This window comes from Hemitrygon akajei, chromosome 17, assembly GCF_048418815.1.
Source record: "Hemitrygon akajei chromosome 17, sHemAka1.3, whole genome shotgun sequence".
Lineage (NCBI taxonomy): Eukaryota > Metazoa > Chordata > Chondrichthyes > Myliobatiformes > Dasyatidae > Hemitrygon > Hemitrygon akajei.
This window is the reverse complement of record NC_133140.1, coordinates 9,883,195-9,909,994: the sequence shown is the minus strand read 5'-3', so window position 1 is coordinate 9,909,994 and position 26,800 is coordinate 9,883,195. Positions and strand designations below refer to the sequence as shown.

The 26,800-nt window shown below is 42.8% G+C and overlaps 1 protein-coding gene across 1 annotated transcript in view; it reads left to right on the top strand.

The window, feature by feature from the left end:
* The window catches only part of LOC140740468 (aspartate aminotransferase, mitochondrial-like), a 29,218-nt gene extending 5,289 nt beyond the window's left edge, over positions 1-23,929 (top strand). Inside the window, exons 2-10 of the mRNA XM_073069643.1 lie at positions 808-964; positions 2,880-3,008; positions 9,955-10,014; positions 11,568-11,729; positions 12,575-12,679; positions 13,205-13,355; positions 15,432-15,597; positions 20,645-20,795; positions 22,926-23,929. Coding sequence (XP_072925744.1) covers positions 808-964; positions 2,880-3,008; positions 9,955-10,014; positions 11,568-11,729; positions 12,575-12,679; positions 13,205-13,355; positions 15,432-15,597; positions 20,645-20,795; positions 22,926-23,048 — 1,204 coding nt within the window. The 3' untranslated portion in view covers positions 23,049-23,929. The remainder of the gene's footprint in view (positions 1-807; positions 965-2,879; positions 3,009-9,954; positions 10,015-11,567; positions 11,730-12,574; positions 12,680-13,204; positions 13,356-15,431; positions 15,598-20,644; positions 20,796-22,925) is intronic.
* The last annotated feature ends 2,871 nt before the right edge of the window (positions 23,930-26,800 follow it).

Genomic DNA, 26,800 nt, shown 5'->3' with positions numbered 1-26,800 from the left:
TCTCCCTGTAGCCACCCATTTCAATTCCACTTCCTATTCCCATTCCAACATGTCAGTCCGTGGCCGCCTCTATCGCCACGATGAGGCCACGCTCAGTTTGGAGGAGCAACAGTTTGTGTTCCGTCTGGATAGCCTCTGACCTGATGGCATGAATATCGAATTCTCAAACTAATGGTAATTGCTGCCACAACCCCCCCCCCACCACCATTCGCTATTCCTGTTTCCCTCTTTCTCCTTGCCTGCCCACCACCTTCCTCTTGTGCTCCTCTCCTTCCTTTCCTTCCATGGTCTTCTATCCTTTCCTATCAAATTTCCCCTCCTCCAGTCCTTTACCTCTTTCACCAATAAATTTCCCGGCTCTTTACTTCAGCCCAAACCTGCTGAGTTCCTCCAGCATTTTGCATGTATTGCTTTGCATTTTCAGCACCTGCAGATTGTCTCATGTTTGTGATTCAACTGGATGGGCAGTTTACATGGTTTAACATGCAAGGATGCAGGCCATGATTGGGTCCTCCTTTGCCATCGTTCACAATGGGTGTGAAAATTCACATGATACTCTACATTAATTGGGCACTTTATACTTACACCGTGGTACATCCATAGCAATCCAGCTAGTGGGTAAGTGTGTATTGTGTTTACCTGGGGGTTATGACTGCTAATTATAAAACAAGCTAACTCCTTATTGTGCAATTATAATCCACTACAATACGGCTTATTTTCTCATTTATGCTGCTTTTAAATGTATTCAAATAAATAACATTTTGAATAGAAGCCATTGCTGAAATATCCTTTCCAATAATATTCCAGCTCGGTGTGGTCACATGTGGAAATGGGTCCTCCTGATCCAATTCTTGGGGTCACTGAAGCTTTCAAGCGTGACAACAGTCCCAAGAAAATGAACTTGGGTGTCGGTGCATACCGTGATGACAGTGGGAAGCCGTTTGTATTGAACTCTGTCCGAAAGGTGAGTAGAATATGGTGTTCCTTTTATTTGTAAAGTGGGTTATGGTGAAGAAATACTAAATCCTGTAGACTCAGGATCTCTTCACTGAACAATGCTGCGAGATGCCTGCAAAATGACGGAGGTTAGTACATGCATGGGAAAGAGAAAGGAAAAAATGTAAGAAAATTAAATTATTTCAGGCAGCATTTGTGAAGAGTCAGTGCTTTGGGTTCATAATCTTGTATTTACTGAAAGTTCATCTATTTAGATAAGAGGAGGGGAGCTTTCTCAACAGGAGCCTTCATTTTTGAAAAGAGCCTACCGAATAGAGTCTGTTGAAATTCTTCATGCTTATTATTGTTGGCCTTTCAAATCAAAGTTGTAGAACGCTACAGCACAGAAACAGGCATTTTGACCCATTTAGCCTACGTCAAACCATTACACTTCCTAGACCCATCAATCTGCACCTGGCCCATACCCCTCCCATCCATGTACCCATCCAAATTTCTCTCAAATGTTGAAATTGATCACAAACATCACTACTTGTGCTGGCAGCTTGTTCCACACTCTCACCACCCTTGAAGTGAAGAAGTTCCCCCTCATTTCACCTTTAACCCATGACCTCTAGTTGTAGTCTCCCCTAACTTCAGTGGAAAAAGCCTGCTTGAATTCACCCAAGCTCATAATTTTGTACAACCTCTAGCCAGTTTCCCCTTAATCTTCTATGTTCTACAGAATAAATTCCTAACCTATTCAACCTTTCACTAAAACTCAGGTCCTCAACCAATCAGTTCCAGCAACAATTCCTGTGCACACCACTAGTCACTGGTCTCCAGTCAGAGAAGCATCCATCTGCTACCACTCTGACCTCTCCCACAAAGCCAATGTCTAGTCCAATTTACTACCTCATCTTGAATGCCAAATGAGCCTCTTGACCAACCTTCATTATGATAAGGACATAAATAGCCAATTTTCCAGTGTAGATCTTTCATTAAGTTTGCACATTAAGCACATCCACAAAAAAGCAACAGTGCAGTCGCATGGTTTCAGGCCCTCTAACGTCGTACCAAATGTTTCCTTCATGTCGGGCAGATTGAACTAACCACTTGCAAAGATTGCTGAGTAACCCAATGCTGGAAATGTGATCAATGGTCCATTACTGCAATTCAGAACTGGTGTCTCTTTATGAAATGGCTGCTACTTAATTGAGAGAAGTACAAAGACCTTCAGAGGGAATTACTGTTAATCTTGGAATTAGAAGTCATTAGGATTTGGAGCGTAATCCTGGTTGCCCTGTGATCATGGCACTGATACTGTGTGCACTGTAAAAGCAACTGAGCACCAGAGCTGTATGACAATCTCACAACTACGCCAGTAATCACCTTGTAAAAAAAAAAGTTCATATACATTCAATTCACAAATTTACTGATGGAAGTGAAATGCCAATTTTTATTGATTTAACTTTGTAGACTACTACTACTACTCCAGAATTTTATTTTATTCACCATGCATCTGTTGAAAATATGTATCATGAGATAGTGGAGAAGGCTCGGGGTTGTGGTACTGTTGAAGGACAATGTCAAAGTGCAGCTGGTAATACCAAACTTGTATTCTGGTGCTTTATTTTTCTTTAGCTTCTTTGTTGTACATGATCCTGTGCAGGAATGGCCTACAAGAGAAAAAAATTACAGGGAACACAAAGTACACTGCAGATACTGTGGTTAAATCAACACATACAAACAAGCTGGATGAACTCAGCAGGTCAGGCAGCATCCGTTGACTGCTCATTTCAACGGATGCTGCCTGACCTGAGTTCATCCAAAATTTTCAGGGAAAGAGCTGTTATGGAAAAGAAACCTTGCCTCCTTACCACAATCAGTGCCTCTAGACATTACTACTTCTGACGAGTACCTTGTCATTTCAATATTCTTGACAGGCTGAGAGTCAAATTGCGGCAAAGAAGATGGACAAAGAGTACCTTCCAATAGGAGGCCTGGCAGACTTCAACAAGGCCTGCGCAGAGCTGGCTCTGGGAAACAACAGTGAAGTCATCAAGAGTGGACGGGTAAAGAACGATGGTTTTCTAAAGCTCTGGGCCACGCAAGCAGAAGACCAATGTTCCTGGGTTTCATGACCAAATATATGGAGTAGTCAATCAGGATAGAAGGATAAGTGGTCTGATTGGATGGGGAAATGAGGAGGAGCAATTTATTAAAGCAGGAGATAGCGCTGTATTGAAGCTGGAGAGGAATATAATGTAAGACCTTAAGACATAGGAGCAGAATTAAGCCAGTCTGCCCATCAAACTCTCTACAATTCCATTATGGCTGATTTATATTTGTTCTTAACCCCATTCTCCTGCCTTCTTCCCATATCCTTTGATACTTTTACTCATCAAGAACCTATCAATGTATACCCAATGACTTGGCCTTTACAAATGTCAGTGGCAATGAATTCCACAGATTCACCAGTATATAGATCTGATAAATTAATACAATTACAATGAAACCTTTGCTCATCCGTTTAACCTGGATGTATTTGCTGACAATTAGTGGGAAAAATTAAATCTTGATTTGACCAGAACACAGGAATGGTCAAGATATGTGCACATGTGGATATCATTCAAAAGTCTGAGCAGATTTTGGGAATTTTAACTGGACTTGGGGATCCCAAAGTGAAGTTATTGTCATTGCAGAGAGGTAACATGATCTAGGTTTTAAAGAAGGCCAAAAGCAACATAGAAGCTGATAATCTGAAGAGTTGCGAGGGCTGATAAACCAAATTCAGAGTTACTTGGTGGAAAACCTGATATTTTTCCTATGGAATAGCAAGTAAGCAGAGAGCTTTCTCATTAACCCTTTAGCACTGTTGACGAGTGCTATAATCGGGTGTGGGTTGTTGGTAATGTGGGGAGAATTTAATAGGATTATTATAAATGGGCTCAACAGACAGAAATGCCTGGTTCCATGCTGTATGACTATTAATTTTAATTGATCTTGAGCATTATTTAGAGATACAGAACTGTAACTGGACCAATGAGCTTGTGCTGCCCAGTTATACCCGTGTGGCCATTTAAGCTGCTAACCCATATACCCTTGAAATGAGAGAGGAAACTGAAGCACCCGGAGAAAGCCCACGCAGTCGCAGGGAGAACGTACCAACTCCTTGGAAATTGAACCTGCTGTAATACACTAGCTACTGTGCAGCTTCTTTGTATTATGTATATTCACCCTCTCATAATAAATATTATGAATTTAAGAAAACTGAAGAAAAGATATAGCCAAGTATTGTATTATCAGTGTACCAAGAGCTGGTAAATCACAAAATTACTTTTAAAAGCATCAGCATTCACATGGGTGCATGGCAATGTCCCACAATCAGAGCACTAGCGAATTTAATCTGTGTGTTGGTTATGGAAGAGGAAAATTGGGACAGAACAGCGTTGTAGCATTTTCTTAAAAGTTTCACATCAAACTACAAGTTGTTTAACTAGTAGGCTGAACCGTGGAGACCAGCTAGAATTTGGATTTCCAGGAGCCAGTTAATAAATTGCTGCATGAAATTAGTGCTTGTGGTATATTGATAGTGAGAAATTGAGAATTGGTTAACTGAGAGAAAGTATGAGAGTCAGTTCAAATGAGTGATTTTTCAAGATATTCAGGCTGTACCTACTGTAATGTATTAGGAATCAGTGTGAAGGTGTCAGCTATTTCTAATCTTTCCTAATAGACAGCCAAATGGACTACGGAAAGTTGCTGAAGATACTCTACATGTGGGAAAGGAAGTTGTTGGATATGATGAATGAAAATTTGTAACATTGGTAGGTTAACTGGGTGGGCAAAAACACGACACAGCATTGTCCGCATTAATATAAGCTATCCACTTTAGAAGTATAGAAAAGTAGAGTATTATTTGTGCCGCATGTTTTATGTTCTCTAAATGGTATGGGGTTATTTAAAGATTGTGTTCAAGGAGATTTGGGTCTCTTATGACTAAGTCAGTTTGCAGATACAGCAAGTAATTAGAAAGGTAAATGAGATTTTAGTGTTTGTTGAAAAAGTGTAGGTGAGCTTCGCTAAATTATTGTACCTGGTGTGCTGGGTACAGTTTTGGTCTTATTGAAGGAAGGGTATGCTTACCTTGAGAAGATGTGCTGGTGACTCAATAGATTGCTTATAATCTTCTCCTCCTCGTCTCTCCCCACCCCCAGCTTAATGGTGAATTACTGTCACCTTCTGCACCGGGGTGTGGATCAGACAATAGACTTGCATTCTAAATCCCTTCACCCATTCTCTCTCTGTCTCACACACGTGTGCACACACACCCCCACCCCTAATCTACACTTTATCCTTCCTCTTTTGGCCATCCTAGTACCCTATTCCTGCTTATCCATCATTTCTTATTAAAATAAAACCCTGTATCCCTTAAGAAAGCTAAAAGTACCCAGACCTGTGCTCTCACCCATGCCCTGTAACCCTTTTAATGTGAATTCCTGCACCTCCAATTCCCTTAGATTAATTCTCATCATCTCTCTCTGTATCCCATACTTCCTGCAACTCAGAATTACATGTTCTACTGATTCCTCTTCCTGACATTCCTCAGTCCTGTCTGGTGTTTCCCTATCATTTTCAATGTTTTGTTTAGTGCACAGGGCACCAGCCTTAACCTGGTCCACACAGTTTCCTCTCTCCTGTATCCACTGCCTACCCTAGTACCTGTAGCACTCTTTTTGTATTTGATATAAATGCCTCCCTTTCCCCTCTCTGTCCCATCTCTCTTGCCACATTTGGATGATTTTTTTCTCCCAGATTACACACTTAGTCTTTAATGATACTAATGTGCATTTCTGTATTTTCTATCTTTAACACCCTCTTTGCCAACTCATGTACCCTCTCATTCCCCTTCACCCCTACATGAGCTGGAACCCATAGAAATTTTACCTGACCTCCCTGATTTGCAGCTCTTGTGACTGACTGAAGGACTTCATGAAGTACATCTTGCCGGCTGTTTGAGTGAAAAGACCTTAAACTTGGTAGAACTGAGGATGAATCTGAGTATATCAACACTTTGACTAGTCTAGCTTTCTCCACCTGTCACAACGCAACCAACACTGCCATCATCTCCACTGTATACACCCCTAACTTATTAGATGTTCTTCTGCTGATTCCAATTTCTTTTGCTGGTATAGCCACCCCAAACCCTGTCACTCCTGTTTCAGGTTCCTTAGCACCATCCATATAAATTTGAGTATAATCACTATACTTTTCCATCACATGATAGTTAAATGCATTTACCAAATCAGTTTTATATTTTTCTTTCCTTTTTACCTCTAACAAATGCCAGTCTACGTCAGGCCATACCAGCTTCCATGGAGCTACAACCGGATAAACTACTGAAGGACTTATCCTTAGATCAAACACTCCACATTCTTTAGCAATATCATTCCCTACCCAACTAAAGTTATCCCTCTGAAACCTCCCATTCTCCCAGCACTCCTGCAATACTCCTTTTGCGGGGTGAAAATCATTGTGCCCCTGCAAATTAGCCCAATAGTTTGCCATCAATTGCATCCTACTTAATTCCAAAGGCATTATTCCCATTTCTACCTGCAGGGCTGATACTGGTGATGTTTTAAAAGCCCTACTGCACACTCTCAAAACCTGAGCCGGAATCACATCCAGTTTCCTTATAAGAGACCTAGCTGCTGATCCATATGCTACACTTCCGTAGTCCAACACAGATCTTACTAAAGTCACATACATTCTCTTTAATGCTGAACAACTTGCTCCCCATTCCCTACCAGTCAAACATCTCATCACATTTATTACTTTTTTACATTTCTCCTCAACTTTCCTGATACGGTCTGCCCATGTTAACCACGAATCAAATATAACTCCCAAAAACTTAAATGATCCAACCCTTTCTAATTCTATCCCATACATCCTTAACTTCTTCCCTACCTCAATTCTTTTCCTGGTGAAACATACAGTTTTGAGTTTTTTCTACTGAAAATCTACATCCCCAATCATAATCCCACTCCACCACTTCATCAATTGCTCCTTGTAGCTTCCTGATTATATGCTCCGTGTTCCTGCCTCTTTTCCACAAGGCCCCATCATCCGTAAACAGTGACCTACCTATATCCACTGGTACTTTTGTGAAGACATCATTGATCATAATGATGAAAAGTAACGGGCTAATCACACTACCCTGAGGTGTGCCATTTCCCACTATATACTGTTTTGATAACTCTGACCTAATTCAAACTTGAATTTTCCTACCATACAAAAAATCTTTTATCCAATTAAAAACTCTCCCACCAACCCCCATCTTGTGCAGTTTAATTAACAATCCTTCCTTCCACATCATGTCATAGGCTTTTTCTATGTCAAAAAACACTGCAACTACTGACTCTTTATTTGCCTGGGCCTTTGTTATTTCAGTCTCTAACCTTATCAGTGAGTCCATGGAATTCCTTCCCTTTCTAAAACCACTCTGATAACTAGATATGTGCTAGAGTTGAGCTGAAACTTCAAAATTATGAGTAGATAGCTAGAACTACAGTGGAATGTAGATTAGTTGCATATATGGATGTGGAAATGGCAGATGGAGTCACTTGGCCAAATGACAAGTGTTGCTCCTTGGTAGGTCAAATATGAAGAGACAGTACACAGGTGCTTAAGGGCAAGGCCTTGAACAATGTGGATGAGTAGAGGGATCTTGCGGTCCAAGTTCACAGCTCCCTAAAAGTGACTACACAGGTGCTTAAGGGCAAGGCCTTGAACAATGTGGATGAGTAGAGGGATCTTGCGGTCCAAGTTCACAGCTCCCTAAAAGTGACTACACAGGTGCTTAAGGGCAAGGCCTTGAACAATGTGGATGAGTAGAGGGATCTTGCGGTCCAAGTTCACAGCTCCCTAAAAGTGACTACACAGGTGCTTAAGAAGATGTATGGCATGCTTTCCTTTATTAGTTGAGGCATTGATTTCAAAAGTCAGGAAGTTGCAGCTTCATAAAACTAGTTAGCCGCATCTGGAGTGTTGTGTACAGTTCTAGAAACATAGAAAACCTACAGCACAATGCAGGCCCTTTGGCCCACAAAGATCTGCCGAACATGTCCTTACCCATAGCTCTCTATTTTTCTAAGCTCCATGTAGCCATCCAGGTGTCTCTTAAAAGACCCTATCGTATCTGCCTCCACCACCACCACCGGCAGCCCATTCCACACACTCACCACTCTCTGTGTAAAAATACTTACCCCTGACATCTCCCTTGTACTTACTTCCAAGCACCTTAAAACTGTGCCCCCTCGTGCTAGCCATTTCAGCCCTGGGAAAAGCCTCTGACTATCCACACGTTGCCCCTTTATAGGAAGGATATCAATGCAAGGATGTTGTCTGGATTAGAGGGCATGAGAGGCTGGACAAACTTGGGTGGTTGTTTTCTCTGGAGCAACTGAGACAGAGGGAGGATGTGATGGAGGTTTATAAGATTTTGAGAAGCATAGAGTAGACAGGAAGTATCTTTTTCCTGGGTTGAAATGTCCTAATACCAGAGGGGATGCAAGGACAAGTTTTTTTACACAATGGTGGTGCCCAGATGGCACTGCCTGGGGTGGCGGCAGAGACTTTTAAACGACATTCAGATAAGCACATGAGTGTGAGGAAGATGGAAGGATTTGCACACCGTGTAGGCTGAGAGGATTCATTTAGTTGACTATTTGATTACTAATTTAAGTAGTTTGGCATAACATTGTGGGCTGGAGGGACTATTCTATGTTATTGTCAAAATCGACGACAGGATGTTTCCCCTGGTGGGTGAATCTAAAACCAGAACAAAGGTCGGGGTAATTGGTTGTAAACCAGTTCTGAAATTTTCCTGCCTGAAGTGTGGTGGAGTCATGAATCTCCACATTCAATGAATATTCATTGCCAAGTTGCATGTATTTTTGTAGCTTCAGGGATTAAGCAAGAAAGTGGTGTTGAGACCAAGATCTGATGAGCCACAATCTCACTGGAATGACAGAGCAAGTTAACGGGGCTGCTATCGCTTTCTGTTACTGCTACTCATCTGTGTGTCTGGCTTGGTTTGCAACACTAGCCTGGGAAAAACTGCCCTCTCCACAATGGGATGGTTGGTCCCATGATTCTGATAAAGACCATGGCATCCAGAAAGAGTCCTCAGAGTGTTCGGAGCAGTATACCATTGATCAAAACGTTACCCATCACACAGCAATTCAGAAACGGTTGGAAACAGCTGTGACGCTATGCCCAAGGAAGAAATGTTAGACAGTTAGAAACACAGGAGGTTCTGCAGATGCTGCAAGTCCATCTGCAGGAGTCCTGGGGAAAGGTTTTGGCCCGAAACGTTGACTGTTTATTCATTTCTATAGATGCTTCTCCAGCATTATGTGAATGTTAGAAAGTTGTTCAAACATTTGGTCAGGGCAGTAGATTTTAAGTGTTCTGGAAGGAAAATGAGGCAGATGAAATGAATGGAGTTTATGGTGGGGAATGGTAGGGCAGCTGAAACTACAATAGCCATTGGCACAACGTAAGAAGTGCAAGGTGCTACTGTCCAAGGAAGGGAGAACTTTTATGTTCTTAAGCAAATGTTCAGCTTACTGATTAAGAGGGGTAGAGCCACAAAAATAGCGTTTTAAAGATGAGATGGGAGGTGAAAGGATGAAGAGTAAAGCTCCTTTTGTTGTTTGTATTAATGTGAACATCAAACTCCATGGAATTGTCTCCCAAATTAAAATCCATGGTCTTTTAGAATAAATATCCCAATTTGTCCTAAATCAACACTGTTATGTGTTACGTGTTTTACGGTCCTGGCCCCTTTACTTGCCAGTCTGTGTTATATTTCACATGGATAGAACTGTATTACCCAGTTCTACTACCTGTAGTCTCATTACTCCAGTCTAATTCACTTTCCTCTCCCTCCCTCTATATGAGTATTGAATATTTTGCAAATGCACAGCCATTAACTAGAGCTTCTTTTGATTTCAGTACATTACCGTGCAAACTATTTCTGGAACTGGATCTCTGAGAGTTGGTGCTAATTTTTTGGTAAGTAGCAACACTATTTGAGTAAATCTCAGTTTTATCACCTGAACTTGTCTGATTCCCTCCACCTAAACTCCAGACACAATGTCCTGCTTCTTGGAGATAGGCTCCCACTTCCGAGACCATGGTGCACTTGCTTATCATCATTAAACATCAAGGTTTCTTGTATAGTTTCCTCAACAGGTTTCCTCAAGATCTCAAAACTGGCAGCCTTTACCAGTGAAAATGTTTTCTTCCTCCTACAGCCTCAGAGTCACATCTTCAAGACAGTTTCCTAACTTTGTTTTTGGTTTATTAATTCTTTGGCAGAATTGTTGTGGTATTCTACACAACGTTTATAAATTAAAGCACAGTGAAGCCTTATTTTAAAGAAAATTATTTTTCTTTTTATCTGGATTAATGATTTGAGTATTTGAAAACCTCACATTTGCTAGAAGGGTGCTTTCAGCATCACGTGAAAACTGCAAGGTCTTGGTCAAAAGGTAAGAATCTGCAGAATGCAACACATCACTTCAGCTTTCTTCAGTGAAGACTTTTTACTCTACTTTCCCTTTTCTTGCTGTAACTTTCTAAATTAACCACAAATGGTAAACTGCATCACCAAACTTGTGGATGACACCAAGGTTGGGGGTGTAATGGATAGCAAGAAAGGCTATCAGAGCTTGCAGCGGGATGCGGACCAGCTGAACAAATGAGATGCAAAGTGGCAGATGGAATTTAATGCAGGCAAGTGAAAGGCATTGCACTTTTAAGAAGACAAACCAGGGTAAAAGTTAAACAACAGAACACTATAATTCCTTGAATGTGGCATCACAGGAAGATAGGGTTGATAGACAGGTAGGTAGACATTGGCCTTTATAAATCAAAGTACTGGGTACAGGAATTGGGATGTTCTGTTGAAGTTGTATAAGATGGTGAGTCCAAATTTGGAGTACTGTATGCATTTCTAGTCATGTACCAATAGGAAAGAAATCAATAAGATTGAAATAGTATGCAGAAATTTTACAAGGCTGTTGCTGGAACTTGAGGAGCTGGCTTATAGGGAAAGATTGAATAGGTTAGGATTTTATTCCCTGGAGCATAGGAAAATTAAGGGAGGTTTGACAGTGGTATTGAGGGGTGTAGATGGTGTAAATGTAAGGTGCTTTTATTTCCAGGTCAAAGTTTAAAAGTGAAAAGTGGAAGATTTGAGGGGAACCTGAGGGTTATGAAGAGGCTAGTGCAAGGGAGGTGGTGAATGCGGTTTGATTGCAACATTCAACAGAAATTTGGATAAGTACACACACGAGAAAGATTTGGGGACTATGGTCTAGGTGCGGGTCAACAGGATGAAGCAGAATAGTTCTGCACATACTAGATGGCTGAGGGCTTGTTTCTGTGCAATAGGACTGACTCCAAATGCATCAGGTAGAATATTGATTGGCTGTTAGCCAGCATAATAGTGAAGTGTATGGCACAATAAAATAGAAGACTCTGGTGAATAAATATAGGCCAAGAGTGCAGAGTAACTGCCTGATCCAAGGTGCCACAGTAATGGTATTTTTTCTACCCTACAGCATCGTTTCTACAAGAACAGTCGAGAGGTCTATCTGCCTAAACCATCCTGGGGCAACCACACACCTATCTTCAGGGATGCCGGCTTTGAGGTCAAAAGTTACCGCTATTATGACCCTAAGACCTGTGGTTTCGATTTTGCTGGAGCCCTAGAGGACATTTCAGTGAGTGTGTGGTGAAACTCATTCATGAGTACAAATCAGACAAGGCTTGTAATTATAGATTGGTGTAAGCCACAACCCAGTAACCTTTTTAATGCAACACCCTCAGAATGAAGAGTGTACTTGATGTTAATTACCTGTGGCTGGCAATTGGTTGAGATGGGGTGACAGGATGGTTAGCGTGAAGCTATTACAGCACCAGCTGTAAGATCGGGGTTCAATTTCCACCGCTGTCTGGGGAAAAAAAGTAAAAGTTTGTAAGGTCTCCGCATGAACGTGTGGGCCTCTAAGTGCTCTAGTTTCTGAAGATATATTGTTAGGTTAGTGTGTTGTGGGCATGCTATGCTGGTGTTGGAATCATGGTGACATTTGCGGGCTGCCCACTGATTTGATGTGACAATATATTTACAATCACAGCAATTTTTCTTGAGCCACTCCAAAAATGCCATGTGAGCAGATTGACGAATTATAATGTAACCAGAGGAATTCAGCATCCATTTGATTCATTTTCAATATTCTGCAATGAAAATTTAAAGCATTGATTTCTAGTTCTAGCAAATTTTGAATCACACTGTTCCCAATACAGCATCAAGGAAAGGGTACCTATAAAGGCATTCCCTGTGAAGCAGCTTCAGTACTGAAGCACGTGTTTTTGTGGCTGGAAACAGGAAATAAAAACAGAATACTGAGAGCAATCAGCTTGTCAAGTCACAAAAATGAATGTCGATGTAGAGGATGGTGACATACATACATACATTGATAATTTATCAAATGATCACAGATTTAACATCTTTTCAGTTATGGGAGGGTACATTTAGATTTTTATTTTCCTTTCTGTTTCCCTGCAGAAACTCCCAGAGAGGGCCATCATTGTGTTCCATGCCTGTGCTCACAACCCCACAGGGGTAGACCCAAAACCAGAACAATGGAAGGAGCTGGCTGCCGTTGTTAAGGTGAGCACCAGGATCTATGGTGTCTTCAAGTGGTACATTCTGAAGCATAGCCCACTTTTCCACTGATGTAGAGGTCTACAGTACAGAGTTTAACAGTATATTGTGAACAAAAATCACCAATGAATATTGGTGCATGAAAGTCCAATTGTTGAGGCTAGAGGCCTATCCTGGAGTTAGAGGATTGCCTTTGAGGGTGTGTGAGTGGGAGGGAGGGAGCAAATGGGCTTGTTTTGCTGTTTGTTGCTTGTGTTCTGATGATTGTGGGCATGCTATATTGGCACCGGAATCTATGGTGGAACTTGTAGGCTGCCCCAGCACATCCCTAGGTGAGTGAGTTCTTCCAGAGAAGATACATATCACTGTATGTTTCAATGTATGTGTAACAAATCTGAACCTAAGCCTGTCACAGTCCATTGTACCTGGTATATAATTGGGTTGAGTTCTCTTAGACAAAGGTGTAACTTGTACTTTGCTAAATAAAGTTAGACTTTTGTGCATGAAGCTAAGATTTCTTTTTCTTTTCAGCAAAGAAATCTCTTCCCATTCTTTGACATGGCTTATCAGGGTTTTGCCAGTGGAGATGCTGACAGAGATGCCTGGGCAATGCGCTATTTCATCGAACAGGGCATGAATTTGGTTCTGTCGCAGTCCTTTGCAAAGAACATGGGACTGTACGGTAAGTAAATGATCTGGATGCTTTTTCAGTTACTCAGCAGTTTATTTTGGTAGTCGAAACTCTGGTTTGTGCACTCCCCAAAATGGGCCACCTACAGGATCTCATTTTCGAAGTTTGCCAGATGAGGAGTCTGAGTTGAAAGCTCATGTTCCTGTTCCTCTACCTTTGCAGCATTAAAAATCTGAACACTGAGAAGTATAGGTGCAAGTGAGGTTGGTTTATGTCATTCTGGAATAGCTGCTTCATTGTGTGACTGTGCCTGCTATTTACTTCATAATTAAAATCAGAAATGCAAAGAAATGAAGTCTAGTCCATTTAGCCTGTTTAATCATTCAGAATGATTCTGGTAAATTTCTGCCTCAACTGTTCTTTCCTGCACATGTCCCATCCGTGAGTGATAGGCTGTTAACTTTCATTGACAATGTCAACTGTTCCCATTGCATTGGTTTTACCTCATCCCAATTCCATGTCATCTCAACTTGCATGTCATCTTCTAAAGAAGATGAATCGATGTTTTGTGAAACATTAGCTGATCTCAATTGTGCAGTTTTTTCCCCATCCTTTCCATGGCATGTCAAAGCCCACGGTGTGTTTTTTTTAAAATGTAATCACTGTGATAGAAAACAGCATTTAAATAACACAACACCCACTGAGGTGGTCTGGGTTTGAGAATCGTGAGACTACTCAGGGCTCCCACTCCCAGTCAGCTTTGAGCTGGGGCTTTTCTCTCGAGAAAATATGAGGGGCATAATTTTAAGGTGATTAGAGAAAAGGATAAAGGGGTTGTCAGAGGTAATTTAAAAAAAAATACAGAGTTGAACACCCTGCCGGGATGGTGTAGAGACAGATACATTAAGGCCATTTAGATAGACCCATGCGTGATAGAAAAATGGAGAACTATGAGGAGGAAAATATTAGATTGTTCTGGGAACATTGCGGGCTGAAGGAGGTGTACTGTTCTGTTTCCTGAATATCAAACTACTGTTGTGTGGCAGCGGAGCCTTGCTTGCAGTTGTGTTGGCTCTGATGATAAAACTGTGGCCTGGAGAAGATTAGTGTGTGGTTCCTCGGCTCCTGAGAATGGTAACTCGAGAAACTAAAGAGGAAAATCTATGTGGAGAATATCAGCATTAGAAGTTTGAACATATAGATATCAGCTAATCATCCCTACCTGGGATCATTAGCCACTGCTCTCCGTGTGAAAGATTACTTTCTGCACAGCTTTAACCCTTACTGTCTCAAAAGCCCTCTAATGTGACTATGACATAGTTCAGTCCATCACCTTTCTGTCATTGCTGATCTATTTTCCTTCTCCTGCCTTCCCCATACCCTTTGAAGCCCTGACTATATCAACCTCTGCTTTAGATATACCCAATGACTGGGCATCCACAGCCGTCTGTGGCAATGAATTCTGCGCATTCACCACCCTCTGGCTGAGGAAATTCCTCCTCTTTTATATCCTTGTATTCTGAGGCTGTGCCCCTGATCTTAGGCTTCGCCACTACCAAAATCTTCCTCTATCTAGCCTTTCAATATTTGGCATGAGATTTCCCCCACCCCACCCCATTCTGTTAAACTTCAGCGAGTACAGGCTCAGAGTTGTCAAATGCTCGTACATTAACCCTTTCATTCCCAGCATTATTTGTCGTAAACCTTCTGGACCCTCTCCAATACCAGCATATCCTTTCTTAGATGTGGGGCCTATGACGACTCAAAATACTCCAAATACAGTTTGACCAGTGCCTTATAAAGCCTTGGCATTACATCCTTGCTGTTATATTGTATTCCTCTTCAAATGAATGCTAACGTTGCATTTGCCTTCCTCACTGCCGACTCAAACCTGCACTAGCATTCCCGTCTTCCTTGTACTGTCCAAAGTTATGCCACTTGGGAATTCAACCAGCAAGAAATTGTTTCTGAAGCATTTGGTCAATATCATTAACTGGCAAGATGCTTAAACTGCTCTAATCTTAATCCTAAACTGCTAAATGCAATCCTTGAAGTTCATTTGCACTGTTGCCTTCTGGGTCTTGCTGCTCAACCACTTATCTTAATGGGCTTTCTTTAATCTTGCAGGCGAACGTGTGGGTGGATTCACAGTAATCTGCAGTGATCCCGATGAGGCAAAGCGTGTGGAATCCCAGCTGAAGATCTTGATCCGTCCCATGTATTCCAACCCACCCTTAAATGGAGCTCGCATTGCTGCCACCATCATGAACACAGCAGAACTCAGGAAAGAATGGTGAGTGCAGTTAATGGCCGACACTCTGAAGGTCTGACTTTTTTGCTGACAAATGCAGAGTTTGGGACACAGATTCAGTCTTGGAGACCAAGTATCAGCCTCAGATGCGCTGAACGAGTAGTACTCTTCTTCCTCACTTGGATTCAGTTCTCATGTGTACAGTACATCGAAACATACAGTGAAATGTGTCGTTTGCCTTAATAGCCAACACAGCTTGGAATGTGCTGGGCAGCCCACATTGCTCAGCAGAACAACAGCTAAACAAGCCCTGTTCCTCCCTCTCCACTCACCCATGCACACAACATCCTCCAGCCTTCAACCGTCAGGCTTCAACTTCTGGACTATCTACCGACCGACCTTCAGACTCTCTTCGGTATCAACTCCCGGGTAGTCAGGGATGGGACCCCAAACTACAGGCTTAAACTCTGGACATGCCAACTGATTGTGCCTCCTAGTCACTGGCCTCAGTGCAGAGTGGAGGCCTGGACTGCGGACGTCCTTTGCCGTCTGTCCATGTTGCTGGATAAGTAGGGTTCAAGCACTGTTCCAGCGATATCTATAGCCTGACAATGCAGGGTCAGAGAAGACACGAGAATTCAGAGCAGAAATCCTGCTGCTGAAGGATCATTGTAATTTGGATAAGGCTTTAAACAGTGATTGCATTTAATGGCTGTGACACACTTTGAGATTTTCTGATGGCATAAAACACCCGTTTTAGTTCCTTATCTTTAGACTAATGGAGGTGGAGGAATTTGCACTCGGAGCTGATGTGCAGGAGTGGTTGTCTGATGTGGAGAGGGTGATCTGTGTTGAGGAAGAAAGATTCCTGCTGTCGACTCGGTCAATATCACCACTCAGGATCACTGGAGAGTTAGAAATCAAACACTTGGCAGATCAGGCAGCAGCTGTCAAAAATCAGAAAACCTGAAATGTTAATTCAGTTTCTCTCTCCACTTGCTGTGTGCTTCTAGCGTTCTTTCTTATTTCAGACTGTAAAATGGCACTGATAAGTGCCGACTCTACATGCAGCTACAATGGAAATGATTAAATATTCTCCTTTGGAGACTAGTACAGCTGAAATCCACAGTCACAGACATAGGTACTTCAGTCAGCAGCATAATTTTAAAGTTTTAAAAAAATATATCGATACTCAAGATCAATAAACCTTGGAAGGCATTGATCACAAGTGCAATTCCCCTTACAAGAACGTGAAAGCAGAGATGATGCATTGGTTGACAAGAAAGAATGAAATGCCAAGGCCTTGGACACCAACCAACTATCCCCGCCTCCGCCCATGCCAATTATCATGATGGCGGATGTAGTCTCTGGAAATAAAATTGAAGAGCTCAGAGCAAGATGCTGTACCAGAGGGACACTGTGGACTGCTGTGTACTTTGCTTCATGGAAACATGGCTATCGCCTGCCATTTCAAAACAGCGCTATAGCCCGATGGCTTCAGCTTTCTCCGTAAAGACAGGTCAGCTCAGATCTTTAAAGGTAGGAGGCAAAGTATGTTATATCATTAACTCTTCCTTTTTGTCTGCTGAGGGAGCTTTCCACCATCCTGGTAGCGGTGTAGAGCTGAGCTCCATAGTCAGCAGGCAACCTGATGCCTTCCCTATCATTGCAGGAAATTTCAACCAGGCCAACTTGAAGAAATCGCTGAAAAACTACCACCAACATGTCACCTATGGTACACGCTTGACCACTGTAACACCACCATCAAGAACGCTTACCGTGCCATCTCACACCTATACTTTGGAAAGCCCGATCTCTTGGCTATACTTCTACTTCCAGCATATAGACAGAGACTGAAGCCTGCAGCACCAGTAGTGAGGACCAAAAGGGTATGGTCGAGGTGGGCAAGGAGCACTTACAGGACTGCTTTGAATCGATGGTCTGGACAATATTCTGAGATACATCTTTGAATCTGAATGAGTATGCCACAGTTCTTACTAACTTCATCAAGACCAGTGTTGATATTTTGAGTGCATGCAGAGTCAATCTTTCCAGCAGCATGTACACTTGGAGACATAACAACATTCTCAAAGTTGTAATGGAAGCGTTTGAGCGGAGAGTACTGCAGCACAACTTATCTCATGCCCCATGCTGCACAGAACATCGCATATAATTTGTGAAAGAAGGCTCCAAGTCAAGGGTGTACAGCGCAGGCCCACGATCAAGCATACTTTCTTCAGCCAATGATTGGTGTGTCAAGGCCGACCTGGATGGGAAAGGCAGTTTCCCGGAGCAAATAGCTTTCACCACATTGCATCCAGGTATAATCGTCTGGTCTGACAACAGTAGAGAATTGGTTATTGGTGAACGCACAGTCCCCTGGGCAGACAACATCGATAAAGCCCACGAGCGCAAGTTAACCAAGTATGCAGAATTAAGATCAGAGGGTGGAAGGTCTCGGCTGTCCATTTGAAGTAGGTCGCCGTGGCTTTATTGCATTCACTTTCCAGAAGTGGCTGCGTGACCTTGGCTTCTCTAGAAGAGAGATCAAGTCAACCAGCAGGGCTGTCACTGAGGCAGCAGAGACAGGATCATCATGGGTGTGGGTCAAGTATGTCCAGAGGGGCAGATATTCGGACAGTGTATCCATCTTTTCAGTAGTTGCATAGACACCTGAAGAGTAGACTATCTGTTGGACGGAAGCGACCAGCAACTCTGATAGAGGCAGATGCCAAGTTGTTAAGCTCACCAGTGGGAGGTGGTGCTTTAGCACTGCTGGCCCACCACCTCGAGGGAGTCTGGATCATAAGCGGGCCGAAACTCCTGAAAAAAGGTGGCAGATCAACTGATGATAGCACAGGACAGTTAACATCTTAGTCCACGTGTATTTTCAATTCAATTCATCAAGAGCAGTGTGGATGAGTTTTTGCCTTCGAGAACATACACAAGCCATGAGCGATCATGGAGACTCGTAGTCTGCTGAACACCAGGTCTGTGGCATTTAAGACCGGTGATACAGAACTATACAAGCAGTTTTGGTATGACATATGGAAGGCTATTTTAAGAGCAAAAAAAACTCCGATTGAGGTCATTGACAGAATTGGATGCATATCAGATCTGGCAGGGTCTGCAAGCCACTTCTTCCCAGAAAGCTGAACAGCTGTGATGCTTCCAAGTGAGCTCAACACTTTATGCACACTTTGAAAACAAGAATGAAACTTCAGCTGTGCCAATCCCTGCAGCAACTGGGGACCCTGTGATCTCCATCTCACCTTCCAGAGGATGGACCCTTCCAAGACATCAGGGCCTGGTAGGGCTCTGAAAACCTGTGCCAACCAACTGACGGGAGTGTTCAAGGACATCGTCAAATCTCTCACTGCTGCAGTTGAAGGTCCCCACCTGCTACAAAATGACGGCAATCATACCATGACTAAGAAGAGCAAGGTGAACTATCGCCCAGTGGCACTCATGTCTACTGTGATAAAGTTCTTTGAGAGGTTGGTCATGGCTAGAATCACCCCACCAGGGAAAGGATTCCTCTTGTCTTCACCTATCACCCGACTAGCCTCTGTGTCCAGCACATAATTCTCCACTGCCATCTCCAATGGGTTCCACCTCCCAGTACATCTTTCCCTCTTTTCTCCCCCCCCCCCCCCCCTTTCCACAGGGATTGCTCCCTACATGGCTCTCTTGTCCATTCGTTCCATCCCACTGATCTCCCTGTACGTACTGACCCCTGCAGGCGGAACAAGTGCCACACCTGCCCCTACTCCTCCTCCCTCACTACCATTCAGGGCCCCAAACCGTCCTTCCCGGTGTGGCGACACTTCACCTGTGAATCTGTTGGGATCATCTACTGCATCCGGTGCTCCCAGTTGGCCTCCTGTATATCAGTGAGACCCCAGCATAAATTGAGAGACCGGTTCACCAATAAATGTGGGATTTTCTCATGGCCACTCATTTCAATTCTACTTAACGTTCCCATTGTAACATGTCAGTCCTTGGCTCGTCAACTGCTGCAATGATGCCACACTTGGGTTGAAGGAGCAACACCTCGTATTCCAACCTGATGATTGCCCCCCCCCCCCCCCCAACTGTTGCCCATTCCTATTTCCCTCTCTCACCTTATCTCCTTACCTGCCCATCACCTCCTGCTGGTGCTCCTCCCTCTTCCATAGTCTTATGTTATCTCCCATCAGATTCCCCCTTCTCCAGCCCTATATCTCTTTCACCAATCAACCCCAGCTCTTTACTTCATCCCTCTCTCCCGGTTTCACCTTTAACCTACTACCTTGTACCTCTTCCCACCCCGACCTTCTCATCACTTTTTCCCAGTCCTGATGAAGGGTCTCAGCCAGAAACAATGACTGTACTCTTTTTCATAGATACGCCTAGCCTGCTGAGTTCATTACCATAAATGTCTTATGAGTCCAGCCATATGTATGTTTATCCTGATTTCCACTAATTTCAGTTTCACTGGGGCTTTGATGGCACACACACATGTCACATTGATGAGAAGATGAGTATCTCTGCTCTCCTCTCCCCTCTGGATTTCATCTACTTTCTGTGTTTGTATCAAAGCTGTGGTGTTGAATGGTCCTGTACGATTGAGTATCTTGAAAATGACAGGAGGGTTTATTTGGAAAAGAATTTTCTCCCAGTAAGTGTCATAGCTGTGGGACTGGGGGAGAGCTATGACACAGTGTTAATACAGAGCGACACACACAGTGTTCGAGGAACTCAGCATGTCAGACAGCGTCTATGAAGGGAAATAAACAGCCAATATTTTGGCTGAGATCTTTCATTAGTGCAGTCTTTCATTAACTGCTGCAATGATGCCACACTTGGGTTGAAGGAGCAACACCTCGTATTCCAACCTGATGATTCCCCCCCCCCCCCCCCAACTGTTCCCCATTCATTAACACAGAATCTTTCATTAACCCTGCACATTAAAACCATGCTTTTGTTTGGTTTTGATGCTTTCCCTGAAATGGAAAGTGCTTTATTCTCCAGCATGTTGTTATGAATGTACTTGCTGTGCGGTAGAGATAAGACAGTAATCCTTCTGTTTCACTCTGTCCCTGACTAGGCTAGATGAGGTGAAAGGAATGGCGAATCGTATCATCAGCATGAGAGAGCAGCTGGTATCAAACCTGAAGAAGGAAGGCTCGATCCACAACTGGCAACACATTACAGACCAGATTGGAATGTTTTGCTTCACGGGACTCAAACCAGAACAGGTAATTGCAAGTGGAGAGGTTGTGGAGGCAGATGTTTGTAAGAGTTCAGACAAAGTTAGGAATCAGAAGGTTGAGCATGATGCAACAATCAAAAAGGGTGAATACAGGACTGAAAATGTTGTATCTGAATGTGTACAGTATACGGAATAAGGTCGATGAACTTGCAGCACAGTTACAGATCGGCAGGTATGATGATGTAGGCATCACGGAATCATGGCTGAAAGATTATAGCTTGGAGCTTAATGTCCAAGAATAAACAGTGTATCGAAAGGACAGGCAGGAAGGCAGAGATGGTGGCATTGCTCTGTTGATGAAAGTGAAATCACATCATTAAAAGGAGGTGAAAACCCTGGTGGGTGTTGTATTCAGACCCCTGAACAGTAATAGGCATGTGGCCTATGAGCAAAGGAGACAGAAAATGTATGCCAGAAGGACAATGTTACAATAGTCATAGGGGGAGGGATTCAATATGCAGTTAGATTGGTAAAATTGGTAAAGTTGGTGCTGGATTACAGGAGGTGGAATTTTTAGAGTGCCTACGGCTTTTTAGAGCAGCTCGTGGTTGAGCCCACTAGAGGATCTGCCATTCTGGATGGGGTGTTGTGCAATGAACCAGAATTGATTGGAGTGCTTAAGGTAAATGAACCCTTAGGGGCAAGTGGTCATAATATGATCAGATTCGCCCTAGAATTTGAGGAGAAGCTGAAGTCAGATGCATCAGTATTACAGTGGAGTAAAGGGAATTACAGAGGCACGAGAGAGAGAGAGAGAACACTGCAGGGATGATGGCAGAGCAGCAATGGCTGGAATTTCTGGAAGCAATTCGAAAGACACAATATATACATCCCCAAGATAAGTATTCTCACCATGGCTAACGAGAAGTCAAAACCAACATAAAAGAAAGAAGGTGCCCATCGCCTCCCTTCCCCCCACTTCTTCTTTCTTCCATGGCCTTCCTTCTTCACCAATCAACTTTCTAGCTCTTCCCTCCAAGTTTAACCTATTGTCTGCTGCTTCTCCCTCCCTCCCTCCCTCCCTCCCCCCACCTTTCAAATCTACTCCTCAGCTTTTTTCCTCCGGTCTCCAGTATTTTGTGCATGTTGCTTGGATTTCCAACATCTGCAGGTTTTCTCTTGTTTGTGAATGGTGGAAGACCTTGATAGAGTGGATGTGGAGAAGATATTTCTTATGGTGGACACAGCCTCAGGACAGAAGGGCATCCTTTTAGAGTGGAGATGAATTTTTTTAGCCTGAGAATGGTGAATCTGTGGAATTCTTTGCCACAGGCAGCTGTGGAGGTCAAGTCTTTTTGTCTATTTAAGGCAGAGGTTGATAGATTGGTTAGAGCATGAAGGGATATGGGGATAATGCAGGAGATTAGGGCTGAGAGGAAAATTGGATCAGTCATGTTGAAATGGCTGAGCAGACTTAATGGGCTTAATAACCTAATTCTGCTCCAGTATCTTGGTCTTATGGACAATGATTCATTCAGAGGAGTAATCTGTCACTGCAAAATGTGCTAGGGTGGAGGAATGACCATTTGAACAGGAATGCAGTCAATCCATACAGACCAAATTGGACCAGCCAATAAAGGGACTGAGAAATCCAGATTTAAACTTTGATGGAATAGCAAAGGTATCCAGAAACCTGACTGCTGGAGGTTGGGGCAGGTAAATGAGTGGAGCTGAGATTTTTAAAAAAAATCAAAACCTTAACATTGCATTCTTTAAAAGAGGAGTATTAAATGTTTCAGTTTAGAAGAATTCAGTTCATGCCTCACCCTTTCTGTCCTTGCACCATATGCCAGGATTTTGTCATTTTTAAATGTCAATAAATATACTAGAAATCTATTGTACCATTTAAATTGTTGAATCATTTAAATCACTTATGCTTTTAAAATACTTTAATGGTCAACTGGTTATGAAGGCTGAAGATGAAGCATGGGAAAGTATATTTCCAAATTTTACATTAAAAATTAGTTGTTAGGAGAGTAAGGATGATTTGTTGGGGCTCCCAGTTTGCTTGGTGATGTGTAGTATAAACTTGGTCATCAGAAATGAAATAATTGTAGTTATTTGTTGCTGCCAGACATACACTGGAACTCAATCATACCTGGTATTTTACCTGCAGGTAGAGCGTCTGACAAAGGAATTCTCCATTTACATGACAAAGGATGGCCGGATCTCCATTGCTGGAGTCACCTCTTCCAATGTAGGGTACCTAGCACATGGCATCCATCAAGTCTCCAAATAATGCGTCCAAGAAAGAGTGAAAACATGAAGTGGGAGGGGGTGGAGAAACTCATCTTTCAGCCACAGCCAGAGACCAGTCAGTTTGTACAGTATGATATTGTGAATTGTTATCTTGTGGATATTAATTATTGAATCATCTTGGCTGACGGAGCAGGGTTGGGAGGTGTGGTAAATCGCCTGAAGTCTACCTTGTAAACTAATGGAGACTGAGTGAGGTTTTGTCTCCTCACCCTTGTCTGAACAGCAGAAACCATCCTGTTCCCTGTGCTGTTTTTCTACAGTCAGCCCCTTGTGCTCTGGGTATTTTTCAAACTGCTGCCCTGTTTTTATTTTCTCTTTTTTTTGCTTCAGCCATCAGAGAAATACTCAGCCGTTTGTTTCCTTTTGATCTGCTTTAGCACTGTTACAAATATTTTGCACGTTGCTGGTAGCTGCTTTCAATATTGGGCCAGTCTAGATATACTGTAAGCAGGTACAGGGTCAGCAGTATGTTCGTAAGCGTAATTGCTTAGTTTCATACTTGTCAGCATGATATGCCTGTAGAAAATGAATTGAACATTTCTTCTGGTCAGTAATTGTTCCAGCGATCCTTATAATCATGCTATGTGGGTAGGTGTTTGGAATGCCCCTTACCAATAGCTTCCTGTCATGGTAGAATGGTTAATTGCGTGTTACGTTTGGCTGTGATGCTTTTAAAAGTATTTGGCTCAGATTTGCCAAGGGGCAGTGCTGTTATTGACAGTGCAAGTAATTCAGAGCTGCTCTACGTAGATGGTACAAGGCTGTGGAAGCAAGTTGTAAGCTTGCTGTCAGCTGATAATCCGATTTTTAAAAAGTCTTATAGACCTGTATTCAGAGGCTCAATAAAGCAATTAAACTCCATGTGTGTCTAGCATTCTGCTGAATTAAATTTGCTCAGGTTCACCACCCTCTGGCTAAAAATATTTGCCTCATCTCTGATCTAAATTGATGATGCTCAATATTGAGGCTGTGCCCTCTGGTCCTAGACTCTGCCACTATAGGGAACATCCACTCAATCCAGATCTTCCAATATTTGGTAGATTTCAATGAGGTTTCAAACACTCCTCATATGTTAACCCTTTCCTTCCTGGGTCATTTTCGTGAAGCTTCTCTGGATCCTCTCTAATGCCAGCATATTCCAAAACTACTCTCAGTACTGCAAGTGATGGAAGTCTTAGTGTCACATTCTTGCTTTTTTTATTCTAGTGCTCTTGAAATGAATGCAAACAATGCAGTTGCCTTCCTCACCACTAACTCAACCTGCAAGTTAACCTTTAGGGAATCTTGCACAAGGACTCCCAAGTCCCTCTGCTCCTCTTGAGTTTTGAATTTTCTCTCCATTTACAATATAGCCCATGCCTTTATTCTTTCTGCTAAAGTACATGACCATACACTTCCCTACACTATATTCCTTGCCCATTCTCCTAATCTTCCCGCAGACACCCTGATTCCCTCAGCACCACCTACCCTTCCACCTATCTTAGTATCATCCACAAACTTGGCCACAAAACCAATTCATTCATCCAAATCATGAAGGAGCAGTCCCTAACAGAAAACCACTAGTCACTACCAGTGAACCAGAAAATGCCCCCTTTATTCCCACTCTTTGCCACCTGCCAGTCAGCAAGTTTCCATTCTTTCTAGTACCTTTCCCACAGTACCATGGGTTCTTGGTATGCAGCCTCATGTGGCATCCGAAAATCCAAATAAGCAACATCCTCTGCCTCCTTTCTCTATCCTGCCTGTTATTGCTGCAAAGAATTACAACAGATTTGGCAGGCAAGTTTCCACCTAAGAAAACCATTGAGTTTGGTTGGCCTGTTTTATAACGTACCCCAAAACCTTATCCTTAATAATAGAATCCCAACATTTTCCAACCACTGAAGTCAGGTTAACCGGCATATAATTTCCTTTCTTTTATCTCTCTCCCTTAAAAGTAGTATGGCATTTGCAATTTTTTTGGTTCTTGGTACTGGCGAATGCCTCCATAATCTCTTCAGCTACTGTTTCAGAACTCTGGTCGAGGTGACTGAACTTCCTTCAGACCTTTCAGCTTCCCAACCTCCTTTTCCTTAGTAATGATGCACTTCTGCCCCCTGACATTCTTGCATTTCTGGCTTTCTTCTAGTGTCTTCCACAGTGAAAGCTGACACAAAACACTTAGTGAGTTCATCCAACATTTCTTTCTCCCTCATGACTACCTCTCCAGCATCATTTTCCAGTGGCCCGAGTGGCTCTCATCTCTATTTTAATTATATCAGAAAAAGCATTTTGTATCCTCTTTTATATCACTGGCTAGCTTACCTTCCTATTTCATCTTTTCTCTCGTCTTTTTTACGCCTTTATTAAGTGCAATCCCATTACATACCTGTAGTCCTGGATATCTCCCATATTCTCCAAAATTCCCTATGGAAAAGGTGATTGCAGGGATGACTTGCAGCGGACTGAAAAGCTTGTGCAAGTAGATATTAAGAAAGAGGATGTGCTGGGGCTTTTGGAAAGTATCAAGTTGAATAAGTCACTGGGACCGGATGAGATGTACCCCAGGCTACTGTGGGAGGCAAGGGAGGAGATTGCTGGGCCTCTGGCGATGATCTTTGCATCATCAATGGGGATGAGAGAGGTTCCAGAGGATTGGAGGGTTGCGGATGTTGTTCTTTATTCAAGAGAGGGAGTAGAGATAGGAAATTATAGACCAGTGAGTCTTACTTCAATAGTTGGTAAGTTGATGGAAAAGATCCTGAGAAGCAGGATTTATGAACATTTGGAGAGGCATAATATGATTAGGAATAGTCAGCATGGCTTTGTCAAAGGCAGGTCGTGCCCTAGGAGCCTGACTGAACTTTTTTGAGGATTTGATTAAACATATTGATAGAGATAGAGCAGTAGATGTAGTGTATATGGATTTCAGGAAGGCATTTGATAATATACCCCAGGCAAGGCTTATTGAGAAAGTAAGGAGGCATGGGATCCAAGGGGACATTGCTTTATGGATCCAGAACTGGCTTGCCCACAGAAGGCAAAGAGTGGTTGTAGACAGGTCATATTCTGAATGGAGGTTGCAGTGGTGCGCCTTAGGGATCTGTTCTGGGACCTCTTCTCTTCGTGACCCAGGGTTAGTAAATTTGCTGATGACACAGAGGTTGGGGGTGTTGTGAATAGTGTGGAGGGCTGTCAGAGGTTACAGTGGGACATTGAGAGGATGCAAAACTGGGCGAAGAAGTGGCAGGTGGAGTTCAACCCAGATAAGCATGAGGTGGTTCATATTGATAGGTCAAATATGATGGTAGAATGGTAAAACTCTTGGCATTGTCGAGGATCAGAGGGTTCTTGAGGTCTGAGTCCATAGGATACTCAAAGCTGCTGTGCAGGTTGACTGTGGTTAAGAAGGCATATGGTACATAATTCATCAATTGTGGGATTGAATTTAGGAGCTGAGAGGTAATATTGCAACTATACAGGACCCTGGTCAGGTCCCACTTGGAGTACTGTGCTCAGTTCTGGCGCCTCACTACAGGAAGGATGTGGAAGCCATAGAAAGGGTGCAGAGGAGATTTACAAGGATGTTGCCTGGATTGGGGAGCATGCCTTATGAGAATAGGTTGAGTGAACTTGGCCTTTTCTCCTTGGAGGATGAGAGGTGACCTGATAGAGGTGTATAAAATGATGAGAGGCATTGATTGTGGATTTTTCCCAGGGCTGAAATGGCTAGCATGAGAGGGCATAGTTTTA